Here is an 18,929-nt window from a genome sequence, read left to right as displayed (position 1 = left end):
TGATTTTGGTATGTCCCAAGATGATATATTTTTTTTTTTGTATGGCCTGTTTTGACATTTAATAAACAAATTTAATCTTGATGAAGCTTCATTGAAATATAGTACCAACTCAATTTTTAACTTTATTATAAACGTTAAAAAAATCTTTTCTGCTCTATCAATTTAGTTATTATATCGATACATAATTAATATTTATGTCACTAACATGATAGTGTGTGTTATGTTTAACAACCATGCAAATGTGCAAGTCAATAATTTTTTAAAATTTATATAAGTTTAAAATATTTTTTTAATATATAAATTTCTTAACATACTCAAAAGCTTTGGTCAAAATAAATATTTGAAAGTCTTTATATAATAGGCTAAAGTGCAACTTTGGCCCCCTATCTTTCAAAAAGTTGCGATTTTGGCCCCCTAAGTTTGAAAACTACAATTTTGGTCCCCAATGTTTTAGCCCCTTTGCATATTTGGTCCTTTTGGTCAATTTTGACCAAGTCAACGCATACGTGGCATGCCACGTGTGTAATTAATTAATTAAAAAAATTAAAAATCGAAAAAATCAATTTTAAAATAAAATAAATGAAAAAAATAATAAAAAATTCTGGAAAAATAAAAAATAAAAAAATATATATAAAAAATTTCCAGATTTTAAATTAAATAAATGAAAAAAAAATCCAGAAAATCAATTTTTAAATTAAATAAATGAAAAAAATAATAATAAAAAATTTTAAAATAATGAAAAAATTCGAAAAAAAATAATGTCAAATTTTCCAGATTTTTTAAAAAACGAAAAAAATAATGAAAAAATATTACAAAAAAATGAAATAAATTCTGGAAAAATGAAAAATAATGAAAAAATTTAAAAAACAAAAAAATATTACATAAAAATGAAATATATTCTTGAAAAATAAAAATATTAATAAATATGATTAAAAAAAACGAAAAAAATTTCACAAAAATTCATCGAAAATTCCAAGAATCACTTATTCGAAAAAGTAATGTCATGGAAACATTCATTTCCCTAAAGAAGAAATATGTACCAAATTTGTGGCCAAGTTGTATTCTCGTCGGTGTTTTTGTGTATACTTTTTTCGTTTCCTTGCGCCTTTAGAATGTCAAATTTTCAACATTAGAAAATTCTGTAAAAGATTATGGAAAAAATTTGAAAAAAATTCTGAAAAAAAAATTCGAAAAAAATAATTTCAAATTTGATAGATTTTTTAAAAAAATTTCCGTATTTTTTTCGAATTTTTTCATTATTTTTTAATTATTTATTATTATTGTTTTCATTTATTTAATTTAAAAATTGATTTTCTGGATTTTTTTTCATTTATTTAATTTAAAATCTGGAAATTTTTTTATTTTTTCATTATTTTTCATTTTTCCAGAATTTTTTAATATTTTTTATTATTTTTAATTTTTCCAGAATTTTTTAGTATTTTTTTATTATTTTTCATTTTTCCAGAATTTTTTATTATTTTTTTCATTTATTTTATTTAAAAATTGATTTTTTCGATTTTTTATTTTTTTTAATTAATTAATTACACACGTGGCATGCCACGTATGCGTTGACTTGGTCAAAATTGACCAAAAGGACCAAATATGCAAAGGGGTTAAAACATAGGGGACCAAAATTGTAGTTTTCAAACTTATGGGTCCAAAATCGCAACTTTTTGAAAGATAGGGGGCCAAATTTGCACTTTAGCCTATATAATACTAGTGTGTAGTTGTCCGGCATTTTTTTTTTTGTATCTTTTTGTTTTTTCTCTATTTAGAACATTGGAAGCAACAACAACTTACGACTAAGACTTTACAAAATGTATGATAGACATTTTCATTCAAAATTTTAAGATAACGAATTTTTAAGTCCTACATATTATCATTTTTATTAAAAAAAAATTGAACAATATCATTTATATTAAATTAAGGTATTTCTTGCGTGAAACCGAAGAAATTAATACATTGATGTATTTGAAATTCATTTAAAAAATTTACATATTCCAATATATGTTAAATATTGACATCACATTTTTTTTTGAACAAGTCAAAATGCAATATATTATATCAACGTGAGTGATTCATCTCGCACAAGGCGTGCAAAACAGAAACACCCAAAAATAAATATTGACATCACATATCTCATACCTCACTCATTTAATTAGTCTACCGTTAAATAATGTAGAATTAATCGCTTGTAATTAAATATTGAATTTTTAAAGAAAACTTATACGTCAAATGTTAAAGAGTGTGTTTCGATGAACCATAATATATGCGATAAACTTGTTTGATTGTGTATATAATTAATATATGCGATAAACTTGTTTGATTGTGTATATAATTATAAACTGTGAAGATTGTCCTTATTAAGATAGAGGTTCAACGCGTTTTCTACCTTCTAAGATTGTTCTTATAATTAAGTTACATTTTTCTATTAATTGTGATGTTCACATTTTTTAAGCATTCCTAAAATATTATAAACAAATTGACTTGATCGTATATTTAATAAAGTCTTTGAAAAGCTCGAGTCAATGAATCCAATGTGAAAGAAGAATACATGATAGTCATCTTAACGGAAGATGTTATGGCAACTTGGTAAGCATTTGGAATAAGTCATTCTCACACTTTTCCGTCTGAAAGCAATAGCAGGTACATGATTTGTTCCATGTTTGTTATATGAGTTTTATTTTTTTTAGTGGATGCCTGTTTTAGTTTTCAAGAAAAACTTAGTGATTTTAAACGAGGATCAATTTATGAGTGGGTGAAAATAGAGGGATAAAAAATGTAATTAAGCAATTTTTGTTTGTGAAGGATATTTATTGTAAAGCAAAAAAAAATATCAAAATTAATCAAAGAGGAATGATAGGTGAACACCGATTTTATTTTATTTTTGATAATTACATCTCCCTATAAGGACACATGCATACTTTAATATTTTATGGAAAATATTTAGTTTATACCCCTTATGGATACATATACACCTTAAAATAAGGATAATGTTAACTTGTGCCCTCAAGACATATGTTAAGATACTCATTATAGAAATCCACATATCAAAAGGCGTGCATTCAACTTCTTAAAAGTTGTTATATTGTGTTTTCTAATGCAAAATTGCTCTATTTAGATTGCTTAACATGTGCCCTAAGGGCACAAGTTAACATGACCCTTAAAATAAAGAGTAAAAGCTCTTAGGAAACTAGGCAAAATTTTCCTATGGTCAGATTTATGGAAGAGCAGCAATAATGCAGAAGCACACATAAATCAATAAAAAGTGAAATATATAAAGTGAAATATATAAAGTGTGTTTTATAACGTTGACAATTTTAATTTAAAATGTATTGTAAAAAAAATCCAACGTCATTTATTGTGACAGACAACTAAGTTGTAGTTAAATATTGGAGCAATGGTTCAAATATAACCTTTAACTTACACAAATAGATATTTATTTATGGACAATACATAATTGACAACAAAATCATTGTATTTTAGACTTTTACCTACGCAAAAATGATATTTAGTGATGGATTTTGTCCGTAAATACAAGTTTTTTTTCCCTTGTTTTTCAAATTTTGAGGCCCCTCCAAATTTAAGGCCATATGTCAAGGGCTTTGTTGCACCAAAAACATATCCCTTGCTGGAACTTCTCTTCCTTTATTTGATAGAACTCGCTACTTGTTAGAATTTTTGCTCTGATTATATAAAACAAAATAACAACGGCTTTTATAGCCAATAAATAGAAAAATAAATGGTTATAATTTAATATATCCTCAAAGTTCTCGTAACATTTCTGCCTACTATTTCTTTTTTCTTTTGTTTCTCCTTCATTCTCTCTTCTTCGTTTACCAACAATTTGTCATTTGAAGACTGATTTCAATCAGACTTTACACCTTGATCATACAACAACCTTTATTAGTTTGTTATTCTAGCAGGCCAACTGAAGTTGAGCACACCTTCAATTTGTTAATTGTCATCACCTTTGTTAATTGCTAGGTTCTCACTTTATTGAATCTCGTTCAATGTTAGCACCTCGTCATTAAGCAGAGATCCGATGATGTGATAACGAAGGCCAATGTGGGTTGCTCTCAAATGAAATGTTGAATTCATTAACAGATGTATTGCATTCTGTCTACCATTGTACTCACTAAGTTTCTGAACTTGTCCATATCTAAACTGCTCAACACGCCACTTTTTGAAACATTCCTTATGCATGAAGCTTTCAAACTTCATATACCACTGTCATACAAGCTTTTATTTAGTCTGCACACCATATTTTATATTTCCCTTATTTCGATAATCCTTCATATTGGTACATGTATATCTCCTCAACTAAGTCTCCGTGAGAAATGCAGTCTTCACATCCAATTGTTCAAAATAGCACTCTTCATTGGCAACAATACTCACATACCAGAAAGTATTGAGATTCACATCCGGAGCTAAACATTTGGTATTGTCAACTCATTCCTTTTGCTGGAATACTTTTACCACTAGTCGAGATTTGTAACACTTAAAGCCATCATGGTTCCCCTTCACTTGATACACCCATTTGTTGTGAAACGCCTTATTTCCCATGGGTAACTTAGTTAGTTCCATGTTTGATTGGAAATCAAAGACTTCATCTCGTCTTTCATGGCAAGCTCCCACTTACTAACATGTGTGGTTTGACAAGATTTTGCATAATCTTCAGGCTTCCCTCCATTAGTCAACAACATGTAGCATGTGTATATACGGTTGGAAGCGAGGTTCAGAAGGCCTTCTCATTACAAGGGTAGGATGCTCTAGTGTGTCATACGATTATTAGCTACTTGATTCGGTTGTTTCCTCTAACCGGGAACTTTCAAGTTTCAACAGTGGGATTTTCAGAGATATTGTCTAACTCTACACACACAGGCTCTCTTAATTATGTGTCACCAGTGGTTGTGTTATGCCTTTCTTTGTACATCACTCTTTATTTCTACCTTGGTCACTAATGCCACATACGCTACGCAACCGAAAACTCTAAGACGTGAGAATTTTAACTCATTTCCGCTCCATACCTCTTCTTGTATTGTGTGTTCAAATGAAACCAAGGGACCTCTATTGATTAAATAATGCGTTGACTACTTCTCCCCAAAATTGTTTTGGTAAGCCTAACTACACACATTAGCTTTTAGCTCTCTCGATTAATGTTCTGATTAATTTGAGCAAGTTTTTCGTCATCAGCTAAAGCATCAGTGATTCATTAATAAAAATCACTTTAAAATGAATTAAATAAAAAATAAAATTTTATAATTCAAAACGGTGTAAGTAGAAGAAAAAAAAGGATTATTGTGTATACACCAAAACAAAGTAGTGATTTTGTTGTTTTTGGAAACAAAGAGGGCGTAAGCCTAATTTTTTTATTTTATTTTAGACATGCATCCAACCAAATCACTATGTGGTATTATTTTTTAGGTTAGTTTCTAAAATGTTACAATAAATATCTTCTTAATATTATTACTTTTTTTTTGACGTTAAAGACAATTTCTTTAATAAAAGTCTGGCAATAAATCAAACGCCGAGACTGCAGAAATACAAGGTGGAGTTTCTTCAATCCATATGCAATCTAAATTCTTAAGAGCATATTTTGCTAAATAATGAGCAGATTGGTTGGCTTCACGCCTAACATGCGAAAAATTTAAACTACGAAAACTACCCTTAAAACTGATACAATCTCGAATAATAGAGCCAACATAGTTGGGAGATTGTTGGTTAGCATTCAACGCTAAAACCACATTAGAAGCATCTGATTTTGCTATAAGATTCAGAAAAGACATATCTTTTGCAAATTTCAAACCCTTCCACATTGCTAAAGCTTCTGCAACCTCTGAATCTGGTAATGAAAAGACTTGCCAGGAACTAGCACCAACGACAATACCTTCATTATCTCTCACCACAACACCAATACCCCGTTTATCACCCTCTATTGGACCTGCTACATCAACATTAAGCTTATAGAAATCACTAGAAGGAGGTGTCCAATGAACATCAGATATTGGCAAAATTGGACCTCCACTTAGTGTCTCCACCAACACCGTACTAGCACTCTTAAAATTCACAATAGATCTTTGTGCCTTTTGAACAGTGGCAACCACATTAACATCAGTCCCCTCAAAACATTTCTTATTTCTTGCACACCATAACTCATAACACAAGGCCAAAACATGAACTATAATATCCTCATCGAAATCAATAATATTTTCCTCCAACCACTTATGAAAAGGAACGTACCTGTAATCATGCGAATTAAATACCACACCTAAAGAGGAAGCAAACCATATCTGCTTTGACCAATGACGCTCCATAAAGAGGTGTGAAATTGTCTTATTATGTTCCCCACAAAGAACACACAATGGATCGCTACTAATTCCTTTTTTAAAAAGATCATTTTTTACTGGTAGTTTTTCATGTAGAATCCTCCAAGAAAAATGGATGTGTCTTGGAATACTTTTTATTTTCCATAATTTTTTCCAAACTTGGTGATTGTTGTCCTGCATTGAGCTATGTGAGCCCTCTGCTTCACGTCTTGCCTTTAAGAAATGATATGAACTCTTCACAGAAAAAATAGCTGATCGTGAAGCACCCCACACAAATTCATCTTGTAATTGAGAGAAAGAAATTGGCAATTGAAGAATTTGTTGAGCCTTAAAAGGGAGAAAATTTTCATTAATTAAAGGAGCATTCCAACATCGAATATCATGGTGAGTGAGATCCGAGACAAACATAATATCACAATTAGGGGGCTTATGGGACCAAATCTTGTGTCCATTTTGATAAGGAAGCCAATTATCCTCCCATACATTAATTAGATGATCATCTCCTACTCTCCAAATACCAGCTTTCTCAATAACATCCACTTGTGCTTGCAAAATACTTCTCCTTGTATAACTTAGGCAGTAACCAGCTGAAGCTTTCAAGAAATTGCTTCTAGGAAAATACCTTGCTTTCAAACATTGTGAGATCAATAAGTCGTCGTTGTGCATAATACGCCAACCTTGTTTAGACAACATTGCAAGGTTAAACTCATGAAATGTTCGAAAACCTATTCCACCTTTCTTTTTTTCCTTACATAATGTCTCCCATTTAGTCAAATGAATATTACGCTCACCATGTTTGCTACCCCACCAGAACTTACTAATCATACTTTCAATATGCTCACATAAACCCATCGGAAGTAGAAAACAACTCATTACATACGTAGGAATAGCTTGAACCACTGATTTAATCAAAACTTCTCGGCCAACAGTTGATAGAAATTTTTCTTTCCAACCTTTCAGCTTCTTCCACACCCTAATTGAAAACCTGTTTCTTAGACCTGCCAACGAAAGCAGGCAGTCCCAGATACTTTGAATGACACTCAACAGCCTTAATTTGCATCCAACCTTGGAACAAGATTTTACGATCATCAGGTACATTTCGGCTAAAAGAGATTTCAGATTTGTCCAAATTAATAAGTTGACCAGAAGCAGATTGGTAAGTATTAAGAATTTCTTGAATGGTTTGAGAATCTTGAAAAGAATCCCTATAAAAAATGAGGCTATCATTTGCAAAAAATAAATAATTAATTTTTGGAGCTCCTCTAGCAATTTGAATTCCATGAAGACCCTTTTCTACTTGTGCCTTATTTAGAAGCCCAGAAAAAACCTCAGCACATAAGATAAATAGGTAAGGAGATAAGGGGTCCCCTTGTCGGAGGCCTCGTTGAGGATAAAACTTTTGACAAGGACTACCATTCAACAAAACAGAGAAAGAAACAGTGGAAATACAATTGAAAATCAAGTTCTGCCATTTCTGAGAAAAACTCATAGACTGAAGTACCTCAATCAAAAAATTCCACTCGATACGATCATATGCTTTTGACATATCTAGCTTTAACGCCACACACCTCTTCTTGCCTTTTTTTTTCTCATATAATGAAAAGATTCAAAAGCTAGTAAGGCATTATCAGTAATTAAACGTCCCGGCACAAAAGCACTTTGAAATTTTCCAATGATATCCGGAAGAATCAATTTCAACCTATTCGCAATTGTTTTTGTAATTATTTTAAAAATCACATTGCAAAGAGAAATAGGTCGAAAATCACCTGGCACCTTCGGCTGCTTCTTTTTTGGAATGAGACAAATATATGTATAATTAATGGTGCTCGGATTTCCACCACCATTGAGAATCTTCAAAGCAAAAGAAGTCACGTCCTTGCCAACTATACTCCAAAATTGTTGATAAAATAAAGCAGGCATTCCGTCCGGTCCCGGGGCAGCACGAGGCTTTAAATTTTTAGCGGCTAAGAAAACCTCATTTTCTGTGAACTCGGCTTCCAATATGTTACGCATAGCATCTGATAATCTATCTTTGACCACTTGCACAACTTCAGTAATTCTTTCTGGGTGACTTGTAGAGAAAAGATCTTGAAAGAAATTATTAAAAACTCTGGCAATGTCTTCCTCATCATCAAATTTTTCCCCATGATCGTCACATATAGATTCCACCCAATTTCTAGATTTTCTCTGCGAAGCTTTTTGATGGAAAATTTTTGTATTTTTATCACCATGCTTTAACCACAAAGCACGTGACCTCTGAGCCCACCAAATTTCTTCACTCTCCACCAAGTCATTCATTCTAGCCTCAACTCGTCTAATTTCAGACATCACCCATTCATGCTGAGTTTGCTTATTAAGATCATCCAATTTCTTTTGAAATTTTTTTATCTGATTGGGAACATCACCAAAACGATCCTTACTCCAGTTAGAAAGATCATTCACACATCGATTGATTTTGTCAGACATAGAATCCCCTGCTACCTCCCAAGAACCTTTCACTGCTTCCAAGATTCCAGTATCACGCAACCAACATTCTTCAAAACGTTGTAATTTAAGAACATTCTGTTTTTTTCTTTGGCTTCCTAGAGGCAAGCCACAGCCACAAAGGTAAATGATCTGACGCATATCTCATTAAATGCACCACTGAAGCCGAAGGATAGAATGAGGACCAGGCAGGCGTCGCTACCATCCTATCAAGGCGTGCTTTGATATTAGACCCACCATATTGTCTATTATGCCAAGTAAATTTATCACCCTCAAAACCTAAGTCAAAGAGATTGTGATTTTGAAGAGTGTCCCGAAACATTGAAATCATATGAGAGCTTCCGAAATTCCCACCTTCCTTCTCATCCTGTGAAAGAATTAGATTAAAATCCCCCATGAGAAGCCACTTATCAGTACTTTCCACCAATGATAAATGGTCAATTAACTCGCAAGTTTTATGCTTCATCTGAGACTCTGGAAAACCATATACCCCAGTAAGCCTCCATTTCTCATCTCCATTCTCAATAGCAATTAAGACATCAATATGGTTAGAGGAAAGAGATAATACCTCCACTTCAACTCCTTCCTTCCAAAACATTGCAAGACCGCCGGCACGTCTATTACCTTCTCCTGGGCAACTAACGGCAACAACACCAGATAAACCTTGAACATTCCAAAACTTGTTCATCTCAAAATCTTTTTTCTTAGTCTCTGAGAGAAATACACATGTGGGATTTTTATCTCGTAAGAGCTTTTTGAAAGCACTAATCGTTCGTAGATTACCAATCCCACGACAATTCCAAGCTATGCAACTCATTCTCTCCGATAAACACAAAAACTCCTTATTAAAAGGGAAAAAACAATACTCCTTATTGAAAAGGGAAAATCAATACTCCTTATTGAAAGAGAAAACAATACTCCTTATTGAAAGGGAAAATCAATACTCAAGGGAACACCAAAAAACATTCTTCTTTAGTAACTCATCAAATCAGGTTGAGGACAAACTTACTTGATATTAATAGAGGTGGACGAATAAATTTCAATGGTAGCGGCATGAAAAAACCCTAAGCGTGTGTCTTCTCAATGATCAATCATCCCGTCAAAATCAACAAATATCTTGAATTTTTTAAGGATGGTTAACCCACCAAGCTGTGCTTCCGATTCTAAGGGAATATTGGTTTTTACGTACGACGAAGAATGCTAAGCCGTAACCGCAAATCGCAATCCACCGCTTCAAATCTTGGACATGCGTAATTAGAATAAGAGCAATTGATTTATGGTCCGTTTGGTTCGAGAATTAGGAGGGGAGGGGAGGGGAGGGGAGGGGAAGAATTTTAACGGAGGGGAGGGGAGGGGAGGGGAGATATTTTAATTAAAAGTGTGTTTGGTTCACAAGGGGGGGAGGGATTTTAAAATTATTTTACTATTTACCCTTAAACTTAATTAAATAAGGATAATAAAGTAACGAAACAATAACGATGTAATCGATAACAACATGATGTAGATGATGAAATAATGGATTAGAAATAGGGTTTTACAATTAGTAATAAAAGTTGTTACAAGGAAAAATTGTTAATAATATGGAATAAAAGTTGTTACAAGAAAAAATTGTTAATAATGTGGAATAAAAGTTGTTACAAGATAATACAACCTATAACCTAATAATAGTAAAAGTTGTTTCATGGATGATATAACCTAATAATAATAATAAATGTTGTTACAGGGATAATATTGAGAATTTAAATTAATATAAGGATAATTTTGGCAGTGCAATAAAATTTGCTCCCCTCCCCTCCCCTTCTAAAAATTGAACCAAACACTTCAAATTAAAAATCTCCCCTCCCCTTCCCTCCCCTCCCCTCCAAAACTCTCGAACCAAATAAACCAATTTTTAGAATAAACCGTAATCGCAAATCGACTGCACCTTACGGAATCGCAAATCGCTCATTTTTAATATTATTACTTGATTTAATGCGCATGTAGAAAAAAATAAATATAAGTGAATAGTATTATTTTTTTTACAAACCAAAATAAAATATATTAACAATAATAATAATCAATCATTCCTCCTAGCCAATATTTTTTGTTGGTAGTGTAATGATTGTTAGCCAATCCTCAAACAAGAGTTGTAAGTGCATAGAATTAATCTAAAAAATTATACATTTATTGCAAACAAATTAAATTCATAATTTGACTGTTTGTTCTTCAATTTTTTAATGGAGAAACATGTTTGTGACACAATAGTGATATTATCGATAGTACTAACGGAGATGATACACAATTTTTTGACAAAAATAAACGATATTTATTCATTTAAATTGATATAGTAGATTGATACAATACAAATTTAAAGTCGTTAAAAACAGAAAGGATGAATCTGCGAACAAACTCACAACATCCATGTTGACATCATAAAATCATAAAACCGCAAATTACATATGCTTATAAATATGACTATATTCAAGAATTCAAATTATTCATGTCTCCGGATCTCCAACGCTGACGGCGCCAACTTGAATCAAATAAACACCACGCTAAAACGTGAAATAAAAAACATCGTACAAAACGAGAAATCAAAACAAAATTTTTTATGCAAAAACGACGAAATCACTAAAACAAACGAAAGAAACTTTAAAATATGTGTGAAAATCGCTCAATCTAAAATGAAGGAAAAATATTTCGGAGGGATGATTTTGGATAAAAATTGACCTTAAATCACTGATATTCTACAAAAAATACATATATATTTTCCCTTTACGCACCAAATTAATGAATTATTTTTAGAAAATTTAGGGCCCGTTTATTACGGATTAAAATAAAAGTGATTTTGACATAAAATAATTTAGAAATTATTTTTTAGAGATTTTATGAAAAATTAGAATCTATTTTGTGTTTGTTTACTGCGATAAGAATCACCTTTTTTTAAACAAGTAATTTAGTTTGTTTGGATACAACTATATAAAATAGATTTTTCGTTACAGAATTAGTTCAATATTTTGAACCATATTTTCTCTCTTCTCTAAAAAAAAATATTTTTTTATAAGCTACTCATAACAACTTCTCATTTGTCTTGTCAAAAAAAAAAAACTTCTCTCATTTGAAAAAATCTATTTTTTGATAAGCATAACAACTTCTCATTTGAAAAAATCTATTTTTTGATAAGCTACTCTTAATAACTTCTCATTTGAAGCATAGATTTATTTTTTTTAATTTTGATTTTTTTTTCTAACTGTCACAAACGGATATAATACTTTTAAAAATGATTATTAAAAAAAAATGTTAAAAAAACTATTACAAACAGGTTATTAATTAAATTAAATTAAATAATACTCCCTCCGTCCTGGAATATCTGACCCATTTTCTAAAAAAAAGTGTCCCAAAATAACTGAGTCATTTCAATTTTCAATACAACTTTCATCATTCCCAATACAATATAACTCTAATTAATACTACTTTCATCATTTCCAATATAATATATTTCACTTTCCCCTTTATTTATACATTTTTTTTTAACCTGTGTGAAAAATCAAACTGGCTCAGATTTACCGGGACGGAGGGAGGGAGTAGTTCATTCATTTATCAAAAAATAAAATAAACGGAGTTGGAATTGATTTTCTCATTCGGTAGCAGCCGAGTTATACAATTTCACCAACTCTCTCCCCTCACCCACTCCTCCACTCCACCAAACCCCTCCCTCTTTTGTTCTTCTTCTCACACCACTTACCAATAATCCATTTTGCTGCGTTTTGTTTCTTTCTTCATAATCCTGGTTTAGATTCAGTTACATACTTTCCAAATTTATCCGATATGGCCAACACATTCTTACACAACAACACCACGTGTACAATCTCTTTCCCTGATAAATCTCTCCCCGCTATTTCCGTTTCTCGCCACAGATCTCTCTCTTTCTCTTCAAACCTTTCCACGTTTCCCAAAATGAGCACCGGGGTGGAGCAGAACAGAAGAGAAACAATAATTGTCAACTCAAAATCCGATTCTGAATTGGAAGTTGATATTTCATTGAGTCCACGTGTTAATGCTGTCAAACCTTCAAGAACTGTCGCTATTACTGATCAAGCCACTGCTCTTGTTCAAGCTGGCGTTCCTGTTATTCGCTTGGCTGCCGGTGAACCTGATTTTGATACACCCGCGGTTATTGCCGAGGTATTTTCAATTTGAATTGACTTATTTGAGTTTATCTGCTGACATAAATAAGAGTTTATAAAAAAAAACCACTTATAACATGTCCATAAGTTGTTTCTAGTTTATTCGAACATGGCTTTAGTTTTATTACTTGTGTATGGTAATGTAGGCTGGGATTAATGCAATTCGTGAAGGATACACAAGGTATACCCCTAATGCTGGAACATTAGAATTACGGCAAGCAATTTGTCATAAGCTTAAAGGTTAGTTTGATTGTGCTGTATTATATAGTTTTATTTGGATTAATTACATGAGATGTGGATTTTGACAATGTGTCGTAATTGGTTGATTTTGCAGAGGAGAATGGACTTGATTATACTCCTGATCAGATTGTTGTTACTAATGGAGCTAAGCAGAGTATTACTCAGGCAGTGATTGCAGTTTGCTCACCGGGAGATGAGGTGAGTAATGTAGTTTAGTTCATTATACTATTATTAGTTAGGATAAACATCGGAATAACTACTTAGCGCGTGTTTGGAAGACATAGCAAACCATGACATCACCACATGTTTAAGCAACCCTACGATTTGTTGATTCGGTATTTATGCATTGAATTGGCATTGGGACGTGATAAATAATACTTCACCAACGCCCATCCAAAAATGTTATTAAGTATTAATGCTTATGCTGAAAAGTCTGAAATATTCAAATTCTTGTCATCTTTTGTCATAATGAAAACCTAGGAAAATCTTTGATGCATTAGAAATTTCTAGTGATAACTGTTCTATCCTCTGGATGCCATAGATGATTAGGCTATTAGCATACAATCTATCTAACTTGTTATTTAGTGTGTCTTTGTCTGTTCAAAAGTTACTTCAGTTGACCTTTCATTTTTGTAAAATCCTTATATCTTTTACTCATTTTATCATCAATTTATCATTAATTTTGTATTATGTAAGCCTTTTGCTCATTGAATACAAACAGATAAAAAAGCACCTGCACTGTTCTGAATTCTGATGCCATTTGGTTTGGTTTTGGACTACTTATTACATTTTACGTTTTTTGAGAGGCACTTATTACATTTATATATGTGTGTGTGTGTGTATAACTTCATTTACAGAATTATGTTTGATTTGGCTTTGAACAGCTATTATGAATTTTTTTTTTAGTTATGATAGATTTGAATTTTTTATACGAATATTTCAGGTCATTATTCCAGCTCCATTTTGGGTCAGTTACCCAGAAATGGCAAGGTTGGCCGATGCAACACCTGTGATTCTTCCAACGTCAATATCCAACAATTTCCTTTTAAATCCCAAACTTCTTGAGTCCAAAATTACTGAAAAGTCAAGACTACTTATTCTTTGTTCACCATCTAACCCGACAGGATCTGTGTATCCTAAAAATTTACTTGAAGAGATAGCTAAGATTGTAGCAAAGCACCCCAGGCTTCTGGTAAAGTTATACATCTCTGATGAGATCACAAATGCTTCAATGTATTCAACTTGGATCGTTGCTCCTCTTAAGATCTTAATAGTTGTTTTGTGCAGGTTATCTCTGATGAAATTTACGAACACATAATTTATGCCCCAGCAACGCATACAAGCTTTGCATCTTTACCGAAAATGTGGAACAGAACTCTAACTGTGAATGGATTTTCTAAGGTTAGTTTGTATGTCATGTTCTCTTTCTATCATAATGGTATCGAGGGATTCTCAAAAAAGAATATTTGTTACTACTTTTTCCTTTCTCTTCAAAGCTATGCTGCATTTCACAATATGGTTGTAGATTATGAAATAAGCATGGATGGCCTCCAGATTTTATCCTGATGATTTTAAACTGTTTTACCGCAGGCCTTTGCAATGACGGGTTGGCGGCTTGGATATATTGCTGGCCCGAAGCATTTTATTACAGCAGTCGGAAAGATCCAAAGTCAGGTATGTTGATTCGCCACATTTGTCAGCCTTATTCTATGCATTATCTTGACTTGATTTCTGTTTGAGTTGGGATACTGTGGTTACTCGATATTATATGTAGTCCTTAGTAGCTGACGTGTTTTATTGAATTTAGTTCACTTCAGGGCCTAGTAGTATATCCCAGAAAGCAGGAGTTGCTGCATTAGGACTAGGCTATGCCGGTGGGGAGGCTGTTTCTACCATGGTGAAAGCGTTTAGAGAACGAAGGGATTACTTGGTTAAAAGTTTTAGCGAAATTGATGGTGTTAAAATATCTGAACCACAGGTGCAAATTCATCCAGTTTATCTGCCTATTCCTTTAATAGTTATTCTCCATGTTTTGTCACTTTTCTGTCTGCTTTTTTACTCAAATATATACTTTCTTTTCTCTTGCAGGGCGCATTTTATTTATTCATTGATTTCAGCTCCTATTACGGAAAAGAAGCTGAGGGATTTGGTAAAATTGAGAATTCCGAGTCTCTCTGTCGATATCTGTTGGATAAAGGCCAGGTATACTAGCAGTATTTTAAAAGCAGAATGACCTTCAATATGAAGTGTTGGTGCTACATAGCTCATAACATTGTGTTTTGTCTACAGGTAGCACTTGTTCCAGGGAGTGCATTTGGTGACGATACTTGCATCCGTATCTCTTATGCGGCATCCCTTCCCACCCTACAAGCAGCTGTAGAGAATATTAAGAAAGCACTCATCCCTCTTACCTCTGCTGCACTTGTTTAATATGTTGTTGAGTTTGTTTGCTGTCATGTGTGTATTTTATTTTTGGGTTTGTTATGTGTAATATGTTTACGTTTATGGTGAAAATAATAGGTTGTGTCTATTTTCACAAATAAAGCAATGCAACTGTCATTAATAACTTAAGATCACAAAGTTGGCCATTTTTTCCCCTCCTTTTTGTTTGTTACAAATTACAATGGAGGACCAAAGAAAAGGTGATACCAACATCAAGTGTAAATTCAATAAATAATAGAGGGAATGGAAATGAAAAATACATTCATACAAGATTGAAATAAAAGTAGAACCCAGTGAAACACAATTTTGTTAAGTAGCATCTTTATTATCACTAAATGATACTAATACTACGCACGCTTAGTTATCTGCATCTTCTTAATTAGACAAAAAAAAATGTACGTATATTTTTATTTTAAATATGATTATACTTCACTATCTAAACAAAATAAATTATTTAAATTCAGTCTTTAATTATTCTAAAATGTACATAATTTTTTTTTGTTTATTTGTAAATCTATTTTTTTTTGGACATTCTAAACCAATTATTTATTTATTTATTTACTTTTTAAAATGAGAATTGCTTTTTAGACATTGAATACTTCCTATTGACACAAGGAAATGACCAAATTACCCCCAGCGGTAGTTAACTGCCGCTGGCTCCTCCAGAGGCAGTTAACTGTCTCTGGCTTTTCTGCTTTTTATTATGATTTTACGCGTTTCGGTCGAAAAATCAAAATAAATCGAAACTTATTCAGAATTCTACGAAACTTTACATACACCTTTATAAAAATACATATAGATGATGTGAAAAGTTTCGTAACATTCCGAATAAGTCTTTTTTTTTTCCGACCGAAACGCTCAAAATCGCAATTGAAAAAATAAAAAAATCGACACTTATGCGGAATGTTATGAAACTTTACACATCATATATATGTATTTTTATAGAGGTGTCTATAAAGTTTCGTAGCATTTCGACTAAGTCTCGATTTATTTTGATTTTTCGACCGAACCATGCAAAATCGCAATTTTTTTCAAGTGCGAGTCCGAAAAAGTGTCCTAGAGGTTGAACTTATTCACGCTTTTTTGCACTCATGTTTAGAACAAAAAAATAACATCTCCCACAAAAAATTTGAATTTTTCGACAAGGGACGGATTAAATATGAATTTTTAACGCGCCTAAAATTTAAGACACGAAAACATCAAAACATCAACCTAAAAATTGAATTTTGAACTGTTTTTTTGCAGACACCTCTATAAAAATACATATAGAGGGCCTGCAAATTTTCTTAGTATTTCGAGTAATCCTCAATTTATTTTGAATTTTTTTACTGAAACGAGTAAAATTGTAATATTTTTCCAACTGTGCGTCCGGAAAAGTTATATAGAGGTTGAATTTTTTCATTATTTTTTGTACACATATTAAGAACATAAAAAAAAACCATTTCCCGCAAAAAATTAGAATTTTTTGACAACGGATGGATTAAAGATGAATTTTTAATGCGCCAATAACTCAAGAAACCAAAACATCAAAACGTCGACCTAGAAATTGAATTTTGATCTGGTTTTTTGCAGACAGCTCTAAAATATATATATATATATATATATATATATATATATATATATATATATATATATATATATATGGTCTGTAAAGTTTCGTAGAATTCTGAATAAGATTCGATTTATTTTGATTTTTTGACCGAAATGCGTAAAATCACAATAAAAAGCAGCAAAGCCAGAGGCAGCAGCAGTTAACTGACGGCGCATATGCCAGAGGCAGTTAACTACCGCTGGGAGTACTTTGGTCATTTACTTGTGTCAATAGGAAGTATTCAATGTCAAAAAAGCAAAGCAAGCAATTTTGGCTGGAAAGGGGAATATGAGCCCACTTTGTATTTGGTGGAGCCCAAAAGGCATGAAAGAGATTAGATGATAAATGCTGTTCACACATGTTTGGCTGGAAAACACCACTAATTTACCAATATAACTCCATCGACAGTAAACTGCTGATGAGCATTTTTGTATTTTACTTGTGTTTTTCAACCAAACCTAAAGTGTCAACAACAATCTTCAGGTTAGATAGGCTTGAAAGCATACAACAACAACAACAACAACAACAACAACGCCTTATCCCACTAAGTGGGGTCGGCTACATGGATCAAATGCCGCCATAATGTTCTATCAAAGACCATATTTGGATCCAACTCGTTGACCTCTAAATCTTTTCTAATGGTTTCTCTAATAGTTTTCTTAGGTCTTCCTCTACCTCTTTTAACCTGACTCTCCGCCATTTGATCTACTCTTCTTACCACGGCGTCTACGGGCCTTCTCTCTACATGTCCAAACCATCTAAGCCTATTTTCTACCAACTTTTCTACTATAGGTGCTACCCCCACTCTCTCTCTAATGATGTCATTCCTAATCCTATCATGTCTAGTCTTACCACTCATCCAACGCAACATCCTCATCTCCGCTACGCTTACTTTACTCTCGTGTTGGCTCTTAATCGCCCAACACTCCGTACCATACAACATTGCCGGTCTGACTGCTGTCCGATAGAACTTTCCTTTCAGCTTAAGTGGTACTTTCTTATCGCACAAAACACCTGAGGCTCTTCTCCATTTCAACCACCCAGCTTGAATACGATGATGTACATCAGCTTCTATTTCTCCGTCATTTTGCACTACGGACCCAAGATATCTAAACCGTGTAACTTGGGGTATGATATGATCTCCAACTTTCACCTCTAAGGTAGACCCACTTCTCCTTTTACTGAAGTTACATTCCATATATTCCGTCTTGTTTCTACTCAGGCGGAAACCGTACGCTTCTAAGGCTTGCCTCCAAGTCTCTAGCCTCCCGTTTAACTCCTCCCTCGACTCACCAAGCAAGACTACATCATCTGCAAAAAGCATACATCTCGGTGCTAACTCTTGGATGTGTTCCGTCAGTACATCCAAAACTAAAGTAAAAAGATAAGGACTTAGGGTTGACCCTTGGTGCAGTCCTATTGTTATGGGAAAATCTCCGGTATCCCCATCCTGCGTCCTCACACTAGTCGAAGCCCCCTCATACATATCCTGGATAGCTCTAATATAGGCAATCCTCACCCCTTTCTTCTCCAGGGCTTTCCACAAAATCTCCCTAGGTACTCTATCATACGCCTTCTCCAAATCATAGGCTTGAAAGCATAAGCCCAAATTACAGCGCATATAGAAAACCATCCGTTGGGGACATAAATACATGGATTAATTAAATAACATAATAT

At 32.9% G+C, this 18,929-nt stretch overlaps 2 protein-coding genes across 2 annotated transcripts; one reads left to right on the top strand and one right to left on the bottom strand.

Annotated features, from left to right (window-relative positions):
* Nucleotides 1–4,279: 4,279 nt before the first annotated feature.
* LOC146933732 (uncharacterized) lies at nucleotides 4,280–9,501 on the bottom strand. The gene is made up of 4 exons (XM_085707855.1): nucleotides 9,051–9,501; nucleotides 8,096–8,911; nucleotides 5,810–7,327; nucleotides 4,280–4,347 (listed from the first exon to the last, which is right to left on the bottom strand). The coding sequence occupies exons 1-4, from the start codon at nucleotides 9,499–9,501 to the stop codon at nucleotides 4,280–4,282; spliced, it is 2,853 nt and encodes a 950-aa protein (XP_085563981.1).
* Nucleotides 9,502–12,431: 2,930 nt separating this feature from the next.
* Nucleotides 12,432–15,944, top strand: LOC146933731 (bifunctional aspartate aminotransferase and glutamate/aspartate-prephenate aminotransferase-like). Its single transcript, XM_085705487.1, has 9 exons — nucleotides 12,432–12,977; nucleotides 13,126–13,219; nucleotides 13,314–13,417; nucleotides 14,163–14,411; nucleotides 14,507–14,620; nucleotides 14,810–14,893; nucleotides 15,027–15,197; nucleotides 15,308–15,421; nucleotides 15,509–15,944. Exons 1-9 carry the CDS (start codon nucleotides 12,621–12,623, stop codon nucleotides 15,647–15,649), a joined length of 1,428 nt encoding a protein of 475 aa, XP_085561613.1. The 5' UTR covers nucleotides 12,432–12,620; the 3' UTR covers nucleotides 15,650–15,944.
* The last annotated feature ends 2,985 nt before the right edge of the window (nucleotides 15,945–18,929 follow it).

This window comes from Medicago sativa, chromosome 4 (assembly GCF_051527215.1).
Source record: "Medicago sativa cultivar Bolivia chromosome 4, Bolivia_mono, whole genome shotgun sequence".
NCBI classification, from domain to species: domain Eukaryota; kingdom Viridiplantae; phylum Streptophyta; class Magnoliopsida; order Fabales; family Fabaceae; genus Medicago; species Medicago sativa.
The sequence above is the reverse complement of the archived record's forward strand: the minus strand, read 5'-3'. Positions and strand labels throughout refer to the sequence as shown.